General features: G+C 49.2%; 1 protein-coding gene across 1 annotated transcript in view; it reads left to right on the top strand.

Moving 5' to 3' along the window:
* PSD3 (pleckstrin and Sec7 domain containing 3) overlaps positions 1–17460 on the top strand; it is a 129636-nt gene that overhangs the window by 19113 nt on the left and 93063 nt on the right. The window contains exon 3 of the mRNA XM_075931345.2: positions 10397–11486. Within this exon, the coding sequence (XP_075787460.2) occupies positions 10397–11486 (1090 nt within the window). The remainder of the gene's footprint in view (positions 1–10396; positions 11487–17460) is intronic.

Genomic DNA, 17460 nt, shown 5'->3' with positions numbered 1-17460 from the left:
AATATCCATCCTAGACCTCTCCCACTGTAATGTAAGACCGTTGCTCCTTGTTCTGCCAGAAAATAGCCTTTCTCCATCCTCTTTGGAACCTCCCTTCAGGAAATTGAAGGGTGCTCTCAAATCCCCCTTCACTCTTCTCTTCTGCAGACTAAAACCCTAATCCCTCAGCCTTTCCTCATAGGTCATGTGCTCCAGCCCCCTCATCGTTTTGGTTGCCCTCCACTGGTGTCCATACCCTTTCAGTAGTGGGGGGCCCAGAATTGGACACAATATTCCAGCTAGGAAGAGCTAGCTCAGTGGTTTGAGCATTGGCCTGCTAAACCCAGGGTTGTAAACTCAATCCTTGAGGGGGCCATTTAGGGATCTGGGACAAAATCTGTTAGGGATGGTACTTGGTCCTGCTGTCAAGGCAGGGGACTGGACTTGATGATCTTTCAAGGTCCCTTCCAGTCCTAGGAGATAGGTATCTCCATTAATAAATGTGGCCTCCCCAGCATCTCAATGCCTTTCTTCACATCATTTCTGCTTCTTGTCTCCTGCCTCTGCTCCTCTCAGCAGATTTTCCTCCTCTTCCCATGCCCCATCCCTGCCCTCCACATCCTTCCATCAGGCCTTTGTCCTCCCTGTAGCCTTTCCTTATCACCAACTTCTCTGCCATTAGGGATGTAAAATCCTGGTAAAACAGTTAACTAGTTAAATGTTACATTTAACTGTTTAACCACTTAACTAGGATCCCATGGACAGGGGCTGTTCCAGCCCGGCTGGGCTGCTGGTTAACTGGTTACTGGTAAACATCACCCGGTAAGATTATGCTTACCAATTAACCAGTCACATCTGTACCTGCCATTCTGTCCCTTAGGTTCCATGTACTCCCTCAGCTACATTCTTACCCTGGCTCCCCTCTGCTTAACTTTCTTCTTTTTTTCCCTCTGGACTTTCTACCTTCATTTGCTCAGCCATGACCTCTTCATCTCCACTCTTTTCACTCCCTGCACAAGTCTGGAAACCTGGCTTTCCTTCCCTGAGGTTCCCCTTGCACCTGCACACTCTTGGTGAACCCCATAACTTTGTCTAAGAGGCCAAAGCAGAGATTATTCTTTGTGTAAGTAGTTAATTGGAATGGACAGAAAAGTGCAGGTGAAATAAATGGAAGGGGGAATTGGGGCTGCAGATTAAATTGGAGCATTTATGGAATTGGAATGCAAAATTCTTAGAATGGTGCGATTGGAGCCTCCCGCTGTAAATGCATCACTTCGTCAGATGTATTTGAAGCCACAGGTTGGGAGTGGATTGTCCTCACTGCAATATCGGGTATGTTGAAGAGTAGGAAGGGTTCCGAAACATTTTGAGGGGGACAGTGTTACACTGTCTCATGGTTAGCCTGTCGAACTCAGTTGTCACAAGATGGTGTGTGGCAAAGAGCTTACTAAGGAAGAGGCTATTCAGCTACACTTGACAGGATTAAACTTTTTTTTTAAATTAAATGATGGATATAAACACCCTGATAGTTCAGGCCATCAAGACAGTGCCTAATTGATGGGGATTTAAGAAGACCAGTCGTTTGCAGGGAGATTATTCAATGCTTTTTCACTATGTAGTTGCTTGTGTCTTCCTGTGAAACATTTGGTATTGGCCACAGTTGGATGGACTATGCGTCTGATTTCGTGTGGCAGCTTCCATTTTGTTGTTCCTCCCTTTGACATGCTTGTTTCCATGGTCAGTCAGGGACTGAAAGCTACAGATGTGAGGCTAGTCCCAGAAATCCAGATGTCACTAAGGGCCTGAGGAAGCAAACTAAAAGGCGCTGAGGCACTATGCTAACTAGATGGCTCCCAGAGCCCTCTTACAAAACAATCTGACTGAAACCTGATCACAGAGTGGTTAAAGTTGCCACAGTAAGTTGCCACTGCTTTCTGTGAAGGAGGTAACCACAACTTAGACCTGGGTGGGGAGCCTCCGGCCCACTGCTTTATTTCATCTGGCCTGTGGCAAGTCGGAGGCCGGAAGCTCTGAGCCTCGAGGCCTCCCCATGTGGCTGGAGCTGCGAGCAACTGCTTGCCAGTATGTCCCTGCGGCCCTAGGCAGTGCAGTGATCAGGGATGCTCTGACTGCTGCCCTACAGTAGGATCTGCAGCTCCTATTGGCCAAAAACTGCAGCCAATGGGAGTTGTGGGGGTGGTGCTTGTGGGCATGGGCAGGGCAGTATGCACCACACCGAGCTGCATGGCCACGCCTCTGCCTAGGTGTCAAACATGTCAGCCACATCCAGGAGCAGCTTGGAACCAGGCCAGCCTGCCTTAGCCCCACTGCACCACCAACTAGGAGCCACCTGTGATAAACACCACCTAGCCAGAGCCCAAACCTCCTCCCATGCCCCCAGCCCTAATCCCCCTCCTGTCCCCAAACTCCTTTCTGGATCCTGCACCCCAAACCTCCTCCATACTCCAACCCCCTGTCCTGTCCATGGCCCAGTCCCAGAACCCACACCCCCACCAGAGGCTGCACCCCTCGCTGCACCCTCATCACCAGCCAGAGCCCTCGCCTCTCCCTCTCCCCCCCGCATACACTGCAACCCCCTGCCCCTTGAACCCCTCATGTCTGGCCCCGCCCAAGAGCCTAGGGGAAGTCCTGATCCTCCACACACACTGCAGGGCTGTGTGTGGCCCCTGAGTGTTTTTTTCCTGTGGGTCAGTAGAAAAAAGGTTCCCCCTTCACTGTCTTAGACTCAATAAACACTGCAGCTAAGGGCCAAGGATGGTCACAGCAGAGCAGTGAAAGTAAAGACATTGAAAGTATTTTATTCAGATTGTAGAATACAGCCCTCAGGAGTCAGGAGGTGCCAGTATTAGGGTAGAAGTACCTTCACACTGGGAACTGACACACAGAAACCAAGGGCAACATTTGCAAAAGCCCCATCATTTTGGATACCTAATTTGAGCCGCCTGGGGCCTGACTTTTTCTAAATCGCTGGGCATCTGTGATTGCCCATGAGGCAGTCATCAGCACTTGCAGCTTTTGTAATTCAGGCCCCAAGTGTCTCGTGATGGACACCCAGAAAATGAGGAACGTGTCATTAGTGGCTGTCTGTGAAAAGTTTGCTTTAAGTAACGTGTGCAGCCTCGCAAAGGAACTGCAGTGGAGATGCTGCTAGAATCTCATTCCCCCAGGGCAGCATTCAGCTGCATTAACCACAGAACTGCCCTTCCTCATTCTGTAATCCCTTCCCTCCTTCACTGTACACCGACCAGTTTTGCAGGGCCCTGCAGACCAGTGGGCGGCCACCCGTGAGAGATTCAAATCCCACTCAGCCAGTTAGCAGAGCACTCCTAGCTGTCAGCATGTGTTTCTACTGGTGGTGCACATTTGTACATGCCCCAGTGCACTAAACAAAATTTATTCCGCACACAGAAAGGGGAAAAAGAGAGGGGACATTGTTGCAGACAACAATTTCCTTCACAGCACAACCCTGACTGAGCCCCAGACTATGCTGTGGAAAAAATAGTTTATGGTCATACTATTAAACGCTGTCTTATAATGGATATCCACGGGGGAGGGGATATATACATGAACATTTGCAGCATAGCCAGGAATGAACAAACATTTCCTGGGTCACAAGCCAAAGGCTTAACTACAAGGCCTTCTTTTCCCTAATGTAGCCCCCTTTCTTTTGCATAATTCAGCCTCCTCTGAGGAAACGTCTCATTCACCGTAGGACTCTGCTGAAAAGTGTCTGTTTAAAATCCAGTTGCAGCTTTTTGCCAGCAACATCTCCCCTTGGTTTGAATCCCAAAAATAGAAGCAGCCCATGTGCCTGAATTTTAGCCTTCATTTAGCTGGGTAAGATAAGGGTGCCTCCGTATTCGGGGCCTGTTGTTTTGGGGGGTAGCCGATTGGTCCCAAGTATGACCGTAAAAGCCAGCTGAGCATTTTTGTGTGTGATTTCTTTTGGGGCAGCTGCAAAGATCCATAGTTTGTCACTAAATCCAGATGTGAGGAATACGATCTTTCCCTTTACCCTTATTGCCAATAAAAGCCTTCCTTGGAAGTCTGTAGATTCTTTGTGTGTAACTTGGCATTTAGCAGGAGTGTCTACTTAAAGCATTTAGCAGGAGTGTCTGTTAGTAGTGGTGCATTAAGAAATGCAATACAATTCTTACCCCCAACCCTTACCTGCCCCCCCCTCCGATGCCCTGCGAACCCCAGCAACCGTAATTACGTATGGTTGGTTTTCCAAAAATTCAACATGATAGTTAACGACTGGGGTTTTAAACACCCTTTGCTTATCCCAACTGTTTTAAAAAGCACAGGTCAGATCCCACCCAATATGATTAAAAAAATAAATTAATTTGTTTTTGTTTGGTTTTATGTGCTTTCTGTTTTTTGAGCCTTTAAGGGTCATATTTTTATTGCAACCGTGAGGCTATTAACTTAAAACCAAAACAAAAAGGAACGCAAGAGTCTCAAGTGATGACTTGACTCCAGGAGCTGTGGCTGCAAGAAAAAAAAAAAACACCAAATATTGTAGGGAGTGGCAGTAACATTGTGAGAATTGGCACATCAGGATTCTGAGTTCAGTTTTTCCATGCATCCCTGTTCCATGAATTCGTTTCAGCCTGTGCTACCAGCTGCTCTGCTCTGCCATTGTAGCTTTCAAGGTAACGACCCTAGGGATTGAGCCATCTCATTGGCCATCTGTGGCCACTGCTGCAGTTGGTAATTAATAATCCTTTGTGCTGAATTCTCCCTGGATGTGCTGGAGGTTATTCTTGAACTTTGTCTTGTTCCAAGGGTATTGTCGCATGCAGGCCTCTGAGTTGGTGCAAAATAATGGCGTCTCCTCTCTAGTCTGTGGGGCACCTCTAGTACTACTTGCTGCTGTCGAATTGTTTGTTTTTATCCGTTCTAGGTGCACTATAGACATCACAGCGCCTCTCGCCATTTGTTGGCGTGTTTCGAAAAGGTGGAGTTTCAGGTTGAAGTTGCACAGTGTTGCCAAACCCAGCAATTGAAGTCAGGACCCTAATTTTGTGTTTGTTTCCGTTGCTGTCTTTGATTTTTTTTTTTTAAGCTTCTTAGGGTTCACGTTTTCAAGCTAGAACGATTTTTTTTTTTAAATAACCACAGGGCTCCAAGTGCTGGGAGTTAAAAATAAAAATAAAAAAAACTATTGGGAGTTCATAAGATCATAAGAGTTGGCCACAATGGAGATGACTTCTGCTTCTTTCCTGTTGGCTGTCTCTCGCCACCTCCCCCTGTAAAACAACTTCCTCTCCCTAAGTCTCCCAGCCCTTTTTTCCCTTCTCTTTCCTTCATGTATATGCTGGAGGTTTCCTGGCTTCAGCTAAAGGGCATGTGATGCTTGGGCAATGTAGCTTGAAAATCCTGAGTAGAAGGGCCAGTCAGAGCAGGAAGATCATTGTAGACAATCGAATCAGAGAGATTTAAATATTTGCAGTATTGTTAAAAAAGAGTTGTACCATGATTATGCTAAGCCCTCTGTTGTGACTAGTTTCAGCCATCTGCCAATCAGAACCAGTCAAAGCACAGAGAGCTGCATCATTTAGAAACGGAAGAACTGCAGCAAAAACCCTGTTGGTAATCGTATTTATTCCTCCTCTTTGATTGGCTGAGCCAGTTCCGTTTCTGTATGATACAAGATACTCTTGATAAAAGCCAAATAGCTTATTACAGCATTATTAGAGGGACATTAAAATGACACTCTAGAGGGTTGGGCGCCTTTGAGATGGTCAAGTTAGTAAGAAAATTTGTAGTTTAGCGACTTAGCCTAATCTTCTGTATCATCAATGATACTTTCCCCCCTTAAACAGATTTCCTTCTGCTTAAGTTTGGGGGAAAAAGGAAAGAATAATTAGTATAAATTCTTCAGTCTTTTTAATTTAAAAAATAGCTTATGAGCAATACAGAGGTTCGGGGCAATTAAAATATTGGAAGCCTGCTTCCTTATGTGCAGCCATTCTTGCATCAGGGAAGATGCGCTATAATGCGAACGTGTCATTGTGCCTCTGTTTCTACAAGGCTAGTATTGTACTCTCAGAGCTGCCTTTGTACTCTTGAGTCTTCCATGCTGCTGAATCTGATTATAATAAAGCAAACTCCTGTTGAGCGTAAATATCTCCACCGGAAATAATCTTCTCAACTGTACAAAATCCCGAGTGGAGCTGTTTTCTGCAAGCTGCCAAGGTGGACTCTCTTAGCTTCTGTGGTAGAGTGAATGAGACTGCAGTTTGCTTCTCATAATGCTCAGCATACTTCCATTTACATCTCCGTGTGCAATGCAGGGCAGCCGGCTGCCAGGAAATTTGAAACTATTCTGATTCCAGTTGACTAGAGCAGCAGCAATTGAATTAGCGTGTATCATTATAGATAAACTGATGATCTGTGCATATCCATTGACCAATGGGTAACTGCTGGAGCTACAGTAATCTCTGTGAGTAGGAAGACCGTTCAAATAAATATCTCTTGAGCTAACTAGCTAGTAGAGAGAGACACACATTGTTATAAGCTGTTCCTGTGAAAATGTCTTTCTATATTTGTAATGTGTGAGCTTTTTTTTTTTTTTTTTTTTTGCTTCCTAGCCGTTCCTTTATTATGCCATGACCAAGCGCCTGTGTGAGACTGAGATGTAATGGTTGATTCTTAACATATTCAATATCATATTTAGGCCAGTGCAGATTAAGTAATGGATTCTTTAAATCTCTAAGCATAAAAAAAAAAAGTGGCAGCTACTCCCAGGCTGTATTTGCCCTATTCTCAGCTTTCCTTCCGTTTGCCTCTCTTGCTATTTCAGCTTAGAGCCTTTTCAATTTTAACTTTGCTTTATCCAAAGAAGCGCCCTTAAATGGAAAGTAGAAATTGGTGTTACCTGAAAGAGTGCATCCTTTCACTGTTTATTTTTCTGCTTATCTTCAGCGGCGCACCTGATTTTGCTGTTCCTTTTCTAGCCTTGTTGGTAATGCAGTCTTGTTGGGGGATGGGGGCTAGACAGGATATGCCGGGACTTGCTATAGCAAGACATGAGGCTGTTGCAGATGGGAACAGGGGAGGGGTTTCCCTTAAAGAACTCAGAGCTCCTTTTAAGCACTGCTACCTGAAAGCAGGCGTGTGCTCTGCTCCCATCTCTGTGTGCAAATCAGTCCTGTAAGTCCTACCGGAAAAGCTCATTGCTTGGATTGCTTATTCCATGTGATTCCTTTAGCAGAATTTTTGATTGAAACTAGTCTGAGGTAATGAATTTGCTGTTTTTCCCTGGGACTCCAGTAAAGGGTTGGATTCGTAATTACAGTAGAACTCCTTTGCCACGCAGACAGTGTATTGAGATCTTGACATGAGCTTTAGACAGGAAAGGAGGGACGTGGTCGAAAGAAGAATAGGACCCTTAAGCTCTGCTGCAAGCTTGTGGTGTTCTGTAAGCTATAATAGGCCTGGCTGCTCTGGGCATGGGTTTGCGAGGGAATTAGATTACTCATGGAGATAATGAGAAACATGAAAACATCAGAAACTTTCCGAGTTGTTTACTGCTTTACCAAACAGCTGCCTTGTCGGATAGGGTGTGTGGGGCAGCTTACAGCTGTGTCCCAGAGTCACTGCTGGAAAGCTACACCCTGCACTCTTTGCCTTGGGTGGCTTCAGAAGCCAAGCCTTTAAGACTGACAAATCCCTTGCGAGGGTTTTCGGTGTAGCGCGTGGTCGCTGATTGTCCTTGTAGCGTACCTGCTACCCTCAGCGTTTAATCGGCTGGCTCGGGAAACTCAGGTAGGCAAACCTGAATGCCTGGCGGAAGCAGTCTGTCTGCTTCTAGAAATGCAGCTCCCATTGCCTGGGAATCCCCCTGCCCTGCCTCTTCTTCCCAGGCCCCACCCATGGGAGCCAAGCCACTGCCCCCTGGCACCATGGGGAGGTGGGGCAGCATGGGGAGGGAGCCCTGCAGCACGGGGAGGGAGGAGGGTGTGTGACCCCAGCCTCCCTGGTACCGGAGCACGGGGAGGATGGATGCTTGGGGGCAGCCACACTCCGCCCCCAGTATATGCCTACAGTAGGTGTTGTGGGGGCAGAGTGTGGGAGGGACCAGGCTGGCGGTTTGGGAAGGCAGTGCCTTCCCCTGACTCGGATACCTGCTACTCCTGCCTTGCTTATAAGTACAGTATGCCAACATGCTCCCGGCTCCCAGCCCCGCTCCTGGGGAGCCCCTGTCACCCTGCACTGCGGCGGGGGGCAGGAGGCTCTGCAGAGCTGGTGCTCGTGAGGAGGCGGCTTTTAAGATGACTCCCCCAGAGCACCAGCTCCCACCTGTCCCCCCTGCGCCCCCGCGATGCTGTCTCTGTGGAAGGCGGGGGAGGGGGAGCATGTGGTACCATGGAACTGGCATTTGCTTTAAGCTGCCTCCCTCCCTTGCTGCCTCTGAAACAGAGGCAGCGGAGGAGGGGTTACGTGTAGTCATTTTGATTAATCGTTTAAATGGCTATATGCTAACATCCCAAATCCATGGGCCATATTTGCGGATGGTGGATAAGAGGCCGGATATACCTTTTGTGTCCGCCCAGGACTTTGCTTATAAGCAGTTCTCCATTTAAAATAATCGGCCTATCTGTGTGCTTAGGTAGTATTTATGAACTGTTACAGCTTAGAAACTGTTCAGCCACTGCTCAATGGGGAGTCCAACCTTCATTCATTCCCCTATGAATTTGAGAACCTTTGCTGAAGCACAAGTAGGTTGAAAAGCTCACTCAGCTTCTGCCCATTCCACGGTTAATCGTTCCATTTTATCTTTCTTTGGAGACTGGGTCACAAACTGCACTGGTACAGTGCACTGCCAAGGACGTGGTAAGTCTCTGAAAGAGATGGGTGCTGCTAATAACTTTGCTATCATTTTTATCTCCGAGATCAAGTAAACAGACTCTAACTTGTCATAGCTCTAGGAGAGCCTTTGACTTCCTCGCTTTGGGGCGATGTCGCAATTAGATCGGGACTGTGAAATAGGATCGAAAGCTGTAGGCCTACGTCCAATTCCAGCAACATTCCCTAGGCACAGCTTGAGGCAAGGTATGAGGCAAGGAGATGTTTTGATTTTGATCTCAGCCCATCTCAGTGTTGTAATGATAGTCTTCAAGACAGCAGGGATCTAAAACATCTCTTCTTCAAGTATCTAACAGGGTGTCACAAGGAGGAGGGAGAAAAATTGTTCTCCTTGGCTTCTGAGGGTGAGACAAGAAGCAATGGGCTTAAACTGCAGCAAGGGAGGTTTAGGTTGGACATTAGGAAAAACTTCCTACCTGTCAGGGTGGTTAAACACTGGAATAAATTGCCCAGGGAGGTTGTGGAATCTCCATCTCTGGAGATATTTAAGAGCAAGTTAGACAGACATCATTCACGGATTATCTAGATGGTGCTTGGTCCTGCCATGAGGGCAGGGGACTGAATTCAATGACCTCTAGAGGTTCTGTTCTATTCTATTCTGTTCTGAATGACTAAATAAGTACTCTTTCCCAAAGTGCTCACCCTTGACATAGGCACCTCATCGAAGTGGCCAGAGATTCGTACGTGTAGCACCCACCAGCTCCTATGGGGAACAGTTGAAGTAGTGTTGTCTGAGAACAATGGGAGCAGCTGGGTGCTTAGCTCTTTTGAAAAATCTGGCTGTCCGTTTTTTCAATTGCTTTATTTTCATCAGCTTGGAAAACAAAACGGGAACCTTCCCCCCCACTCCCCCACATCCCCAGCTTTCTGCTCTGACACTGCATCTAATCTTTTATCAGAAAGTTGTGAAGTGTAATGATAAATGTCCGTGTGCCACTGAAGTTCAGCCTTCAGTTATGGAGGTTCCAATGAGACGAGGGTGGAGTGTTAGCATCCTGTCATTATTTATGAATTACTTGATCACTGGAATCTTTCCAGCTTTTCCAATTTTGCTTGTCTGTTTTGCCCTGTGTTAACACGTGGGATCTCACCAGTTGCTTTCCATGCCATTGCTCTTTAGAAGAGCTAAAACGAGACCGTGACAGTACCATGAATGTATAAAACCACAGTGCAATGCACAGATGGATGTTACACTCTGGATACCTGCTGTCTTCAGCTCTCTCACCTGGCATGTGTCCCACGCTATTCATGGGCCATCCCTGTGAAGCCCAGCAAACATTTTTTGGCATTCTTAATTGGGTAAAAAGGTGCTTCCCCAAAACTCAAATGGAAAAAGCCCAATTGTGAATAACTACAGCGCAGTAGCATTCCAAAAGAGCTAGGTACCATAGCATTTCCCTGCGGTGGGCTTTCCATAGCAATGCTGCCAATCTGTTAGCAGATAACTGGGAATGGAGCCAATGCTCTTAACAAGCAGACAGATGAACCCTATAGACAAATACACTCTCTTTCTTTTCTATAGGTGGACATGGAGGCAGCATTCTTCTCCCACAGAATGTCACCAATGAATTTCCAGAGTATGGCACGATGGAACCAGAGGAAGAAGGGTTGAGGGCTTCCTCCGAGCGTCTAGCAGAGGCTGTAACAGGCAGTCCGGAGAGGAGAGAAGATGACCGACTGCCCACTCTTTTTGCAAGTGGCACGTATGCAGATGAGCACAACTCTCGCGCTGAGGCCCCATCGAAAGAAGAAACTTCGCCATGTGCTGACGGACAGACTGGGATTATGAACATTTCTCCGGAGCGAGAAGCTGCGAAAGCACACAAGGGAGCGAACGCTTCTCTTTGTTCAGTGCTGCAGATGGAAAAAGAAAGGAGTATTGGCAGTCAAGGCGTGCAGGCAGCCAGAGAATTGGTTCCAGCAGGCCAAGAAAAACCCTCAGACATGCCTCCTCCATCTGAAGTAAGAGCGGAGGAGAAACTGTATTTGATTGTAGAAAAAGATCTGGCGGCAACAGTAACTGGAGAAATGCCGTCAGAGTCCTCGAGAGCCATCAATAATAAAACTGAGGAGGTCCTCAAGGTGATGGAGACAAGCTGTCACAGACCATCTGTACCAGCCTGGGAGGCAGACAGTGAAGTTGGGGGTGTGAGCCATATTCTGGGGGAGGGCTGGTCGGATTTTGAGAAGGAATTTTCAGCGTACAGTCCTAGAAAAATCCAAGTGGATCCTGGGAGGAGGCTCTCGAAGGAGGCAGCTGTGAGGAAACATGTAGAATTTCAAGGGGTGGAGATTTTATGGCTGCAGAAGGCAGAGGAGCAGAAAGGAGCAAAGCGTTCAGTGTCGGAGGCCAACGCACACGTACAAAGGACTGTGCCTGGAGACATGAAGTTCTCCAAAGCGTCAAGCCACTCCCTTTCAGCCCCGATGTCCCCGGGGTTGGTCACTTTGTCGGAGAGCGTTTGGAACGAAGCCCAGGCAGATTTCAAAGCAGGAGTTGGCTCGGAGTCCTTTTCTCCAGCGTTGCTAGCTGTAGGTGGGGAGGATGAAGTCTTTGTGAGGGAGGAAATGGCTGAAGAGAAGAACCATGTGCTAGAGACAGACAGCGAAAGGTAAGAATGTTCTTTGGGGCCGGGAATGAATTCCCAAGCACACTGCGCGAGCTGACTAATGGTGGTATTTGCCTCCTATTTAGACCGTTCTGGCGATGACTGTCGTGTGTGCACGGTTTACATGGAGTTGAGGGTTACGCTGCGGCAGGACTTAACACCTTCTTTTCGTGTTTGAATGTAGTGTCCAGATTTGGCTCAGTAACTCTGGAGAGGAATTCTGTGGCTTGTTCTTTGCACTGCTCAGACCACATGAAGAAGCCCACACGGGCACCGTGTTGGCACCAATAGCCAATGCCAAGCCACAGATATATTGCTGCTCTGGCTGCTTTCTAGCAGAGTTTTAATCACAGAACGCAGTGAGTGCTGGGAGAAGGATCACAAATAATTTAAAGGGATACCACCCTATTTCTTTCCTCTACAGCAGAACGGTGGCATTTTTTTATACATTTGAACCTCCTTAATCCAGGTGTCTGGGATCTGGGAACACCTGTGGTTTGGACCCCCACTTGGCCTTCCTAGACCCGCACCCCAACCTCCAGCATGCACTGCACCCTCTCTCCCAGACACTGCACCCCCCCACCTCCATCCTGCTCCCTCCCACTCTGCCTCCCTCCCAGACCTGCACCCCCACTCCCAGCATGCCTTGCACCATTCCTCCCAGAGCCTGCACCCCTCCATCCCGCTCCTGCTCCCTCCCTCCCACACCTGCACCCTGACCCTCAGTAACAGTTTAAATATAGTGCATTAAAGATTTATCTTATGAGATGTTATATATGCACAGTACTCTGTAATCGACTTTGTTTACCCTTCATTATGGCGAACACCCATAGTCTGGAAAATTCCATAATCCATCAATAAGCCTATTTCCCAAGATTGCCGGATTAAAGAGGTTCAGGTGTATTACATATAAAAATAGTTGCAAATTCTTGCTCCTTATTAAAATTGGATCCTGCTTTCTTCATATTTGTTTGACGAATGACAATAGGTCCTCCCCACAAACATGCACACACAGGCTGATCTTCGATCAGATACAGGTTCACATCAAAACACATAGGGAGTCCGTCCTTTGATTATACAGGGTCCTCTGAGTTTTGCCAAGATTACCCAATGGAATGGCGCTGCAGTGTGGCTTATTCTTGTGGTGATATCACAAATCTTCTGGGATTTGCTGGATTTCTTAAAGCCCCAACTCCTGGAGCCATGTGAACATGTGAGAATCTCAGCTGTCATTTTAAAATCAAAAGTTGGTTTAGAGCCCTCCTGGTGGTGGAGAAAAGCTTAAACAAGTGATCCAAGTGCGCCTCGGCGGCTCAGAAACCAGAGGATGAAGACCTAGGACCCCAAATGTTCTGTGTTAGGTTTTTTAAGTCTCGTGATTTTTAAGCCCCCTCGTGATTCGGCGGGGCCTGGGGTTTTAGTTTTGAACACTTGGAGCTGGCTCCCTGAGGAGAGGCAAAATAGCAGGCAGTGAACAAAGAGCACTTTAAAGATGTTCAGACCGTTCTTTCCGTGAAAGTATCCTGAGCAGCTCTCGCCAGGCTACTCAGCATGGAATGTGAGGTGGGCACTGGGGCAGGGGTGCAACTGAAGGGGTTGTGGGTGGCTTTGGCAAAATGGATGGAGCTGTATACTGCAGGGGCTCAGGGTTTGAGAGCAAAATATTTCCAGGGCCTGGAGTGTCAGATCAGTCATCAGTAACACAAGTTACATATTCTTTAACTCCAGTTTGAATTTGATCCATTCACAAGGAAGAATTTTTAATTCCTGCCCCAGCTCACGCCTGGAAGCCAAATTGGGTTCTTTCCGCTTCTCTCATCTTCACCAGTAACGCAATCAAGAATTCTGTTAGAATTCCCCTGCTTCATTTGCAATTTTGGTCGCCCTCATTGGTCTCATTAGATCGAACTAGGGGGCTAGTGTAGACATACCCTTAGTGTATGTGGCCAAGCAGAATACAACTTGCTTTCCTTCCCTGATATTGGTGCTTGCGCCATTAAGAGTAAAAATAGGTTTGAAGCCATAAAATTCCTGGATTTGGCTAGAAACAGAGAAAGCAGAAGTATTTGATTGTGGTGATTTTGTTACAGAGCCACTTTTCTGACCACAACTGGACGTTAAAGCAAGATCAATATTTATTATTGTCAGGCTGGACAGGCTAGAGATGCTAGTGAACAGCTTTATTACCTATCATCTAAGTCATTAGCTAGGAGGGTGTGCTGTCGTGAGGTAGAGTAGCAAAATAGGGTTAAACGGTGTGAATAAGCCACTCCCCAAGCAATGTAATGTACACCCACCTAAGTGCCGGTGTGGACAGTGTCAAGTCAGTCTGGGAGCGTCTCCCATGACATAGCTACCCCCTCTAGTGGAGGAGCTATGCTAGGGGACAGCTCTTTCTGATTGGCATCAAGTTTCTTCCCCAAATGTGCTACAGTGGCACAGCTAACATAACGCTTTTGGAGGAGAGGAGCCCTAACGTGTCCCGACTAGGAATGTAATAGAGCAGTTGATTAACCGATAAGCAAAAACTTACAGGTTAATGCTGTAGACTCCACACAACCCCCCTCCCCCACTCACTCCCCCACCTGCCATTACATTTTTTAGCAGGATGGCCAGCACCCTGGCTCAGTCCTGGCTTGCGATGGGTCCGGGACCTACCCCTGCTGCGGCTCTGCATGTAAAGTGTATTAGGAGCTGGGTGGGCAGACAGCCAGGCTCAGTTCTGGCTTGTACTGAGTCCGGGAGCTCAGACCAACCCCTAGACAGGGGCTGCTGCCACCCTGCACTGCTGCCTCTTTAGCAGAGGCAGCTGCCGGTTCACAAGGGGAGCTGGGGTTTAAACTGGCTGCTCTCGTGCTGGCACTCTGCGCTGTTTTCTCTGATACAGAGGCAGCAGCATGGCGTGGTAGGGGTCTTCTCGGGACTACGGCCGGAGCAGTGGCTGCCAGTCCCTGTCTCCAGGGACGATGGAATAGTTGACTAACCAATAAGAATTCACGAGGTTACTCAACTGTTCAATTGGCTGATATTTAACACCTCTCGTCCCGTCATCTTGTGGCAAGTCACTTAAGGGACGCTGGCTAGGTTCAGAATGTCTGTGTATTCTTACTGTGTTGCAATTGAAACAGTTATAGAAAAACCTAGGTGGCGGTTCACCAAGCTTCGAGTAGATCATTGAACTTTTGGCAACATCCTACGAGAGCCAGGTCATGAGGAGTTTATACGGCACTTGCCTGGGGCTCTCGGGGTGTTACCCTTCTATAAATGATAACAGGCTAGAAGCTGACTTGCAGCAGGAGTGAACTTGACACTTTCACGTCACTTCCACTTCCGTTTAAAGGCGGGTTGCTTTCCAGAGGGCTGAAATACAACGCTATAGTGATGGAGCTGCAGCTATCCCCGGAGAATATCTAAAACCAAACCTCTAGATAATGCCACCTTTTAAAGGAGAGAAAAAAATGGAGTCTTGTTTATTATTTAGAGGTGTGTGTGTGCGCGTGCGTGCTCGTATGTAAAGTACCGTTCTGTGTTTGGACAGAGAGCCCCGGGTCCTGTTGCTGTAAAATGGGAAGCACAGGACTTTCTTGACTGCCCTATGGAGTTGTGACGATGCGATTGAGATCTGCGGGGGCAGGCATTGGGCGGAGGGACTTGGGGCGCTGCTGTGGTGTTAATCAGTTGTTGAGCTGGCTGCTGGCGGTAGCTGAAGGGGACTGAGGCGGTGGCTGGGGTGTTGGTGGAGTACAGGCCCATCCCTGTGGTGGCCAGCAGCACAGCCTTCGTCCCCCACCTGCTCAGCCCCTGCTGGCAGAATTGGTGGCTCAGCCCGGGGACACCCCCCGGCTTTGAAGCAGAAAGTGCTGTGGCCATGATGGCGCTGGAGCAGAAGGGTCTGTCCCTGGGTCCTTTCCGGGGAAGGTGCGGGGGGGTCTCTGCTTTTCTCGGAGGGCAGATGGGCCCCAAGAGTTATGTAGCTGCTCCTCGTCCTGCACCTTTCTTCAGCTCCCCCTCCCTCAGGATCCTGGCCCCCCTCAGCTGCTCCTCCCACACTTCTACCCCCTTCCCCCAGTGCCCTTCCCTGTCCCTGCCCTTGGAGACTCGCGCCCCTGTCCCACCCCACTGGCTCCCCCAGGCTCCAGCAGCTTCTGCCACTGGTGGTGGGGGGGGTGTCCTGTGCTCCCTCTCCCACCCTGACTAACCTCTTCCTTGCCTGCCCCACCCCCACGGGTGGGTGAAGGGAGGAGGCAGACCAGGGGATGGGGCGGGTGAGCTAGTGCAGCAGAGGAGACTGATGGGGAGAGGTGGGGGGGCTCTAGCTGAAGTCCCCGGCTCCTGGAGTTCAGGACCTGGCTGCATGGGGCTGCAGGTCAGAGCCCCGCATGAGGCTAGTGCCAGCACCGTGAGCAGACCGTGGGTATGAAGCTGGGGGGAAGGGAGGGAGGGACGGGTGTCTCTCCCTGTATGGCCCCCCCCCGCTGGATCTCCCGTGCCTGTGCAGGCCGAGGGGTGGGTGGGGGGTAGCTGTGGTGCTGGGAGGGCCAGGGAAAGGCAGGGATGAGGGGGAGCCGGGATACGTGCGGAGCACGTGGGAACGTGCGGCGTGAGCCAGGCTGGGCCTGCACTCGGAGTGACAGAGCGGAGAGGTGCTGTGCTCTGACCAACCGCTGGCGCCTTGGCACCGGAGAGCTCCCCTTGGCGCTCCTCCCCGCCCTGGGCCAGGGCTCCCTCCTCTTTCCCCCGCTTGCCCAGCCCAGCTTACGCAGCCAGGAGCAAGTGTGAGAGGGGCACGTCGTAGGATGTGGTGTGTCCAGGGAGTAGCGGGGCTTTGGAGGCAGGATGATGGGAGCAATGGAAGCATTGCGGTGGGGAACAGGACTTCTTAGGGCTGGGGGGGGAGGACGGGAACCTTTTTTCTATCAGGGGGGGCCCTTTGACCCTGTCGGGCCATACAAATGCCTGAGGGGGGAGGGACACGAAGGCTCAGGGCTTCCTGTAGGCTCTGGGGTGGGGCTGGAGATCAGGAGTTCAGGGTGTGGGATGGGGGTTGGGGTGCAGGAGCAGGCTCCCGGCTGGGGCAGCGGGTTGGGGCGTAGGAGGAGGAGGCAAAGGCTTTGGGGCTTGGGATGAGGAGTTCGGGGTGCAGGTGGAGGAGGGCGGGAGCTGCATGCCGAAGGTTTAAGGGGTTAACTGATGAACGGGGATTTTACATCTCTAGTTGGTGTGTGGAAGGAAGTTTGGGGTGCAAGGCTTGGGACGCAATGAGAGCGTGGGAGGGGCTTCATTCCTGGGGCAGGGAAGTGCCCGTGCTCAGGGCTTGTGACCTGTGGCGTGGAGACTTGCCGTGGGCCAGATGGAACAAAACAGCCAGCTCTGGGCCTGCAGGCCTGTCAGCCGACGGTCAGGGCAGTGAGTCCCTTATGACCGGCTGAAGTTCCTTTAAATTGTGCTTGGTTCTGTTACAGCAACTGAAGGAGTCAGTTAAAGCTTAAACAGTTACTATGTATTGTTACAGGGTAAACTTAGTTGTTAAATGCTACTACTGTGTTACAGATAACACAGACACTACAAAGGACAGGACAGAAATTACACTAAGAAGTCACTTACAGGTACCATGAAACCCTTTGGTTCTCTGAGCTCTTATTAAATGCATGCAAAATAGACACATAGCAGGTATATATTTCACCCCTGCGTTCCAGACTTGGCGTGGCCAGCGTCTTTCTCTCAATCCCTCAGGAAGAAGTAGGGCGAGGTTGGGCGTCCCACAGACCTCGGGAGACAATCAATACCTGCCAGCAGGTATAGATGATTGGAGCTCAAATGGGGTGGGCTGCTGAACCTCTTTTATACCCCTTGGGTCATGTAGGCTTCTTCCTGGGCTCAAGTGGCCAATTAGGAAAAATGGCTTTGAATGCCAAGTTTCCCACGAAGGGTGCAAAGCATAATTTACACCTGGGAAAATGCAGACAATGGGCACCTC

The sequence above is a fragment of the Pelodiscus sinensis genome, chromosome 6, assembly GCF_052426305.1.
Source record: "Pelodiscus sinensis isolate ZL-2025 chromosome 6, ASM5242630v1, whole genome shotgun sequence".
NCBI lineage: Eukaryota > Metazoa > Chordata > Testudines > Trionychidae > Pelodiscus > Pelodiscus sinensis.
Note: the sequence above shows the minus strand (reverse complement) of the source record. Positions and strands in the feature narration are given on the sequence as shown.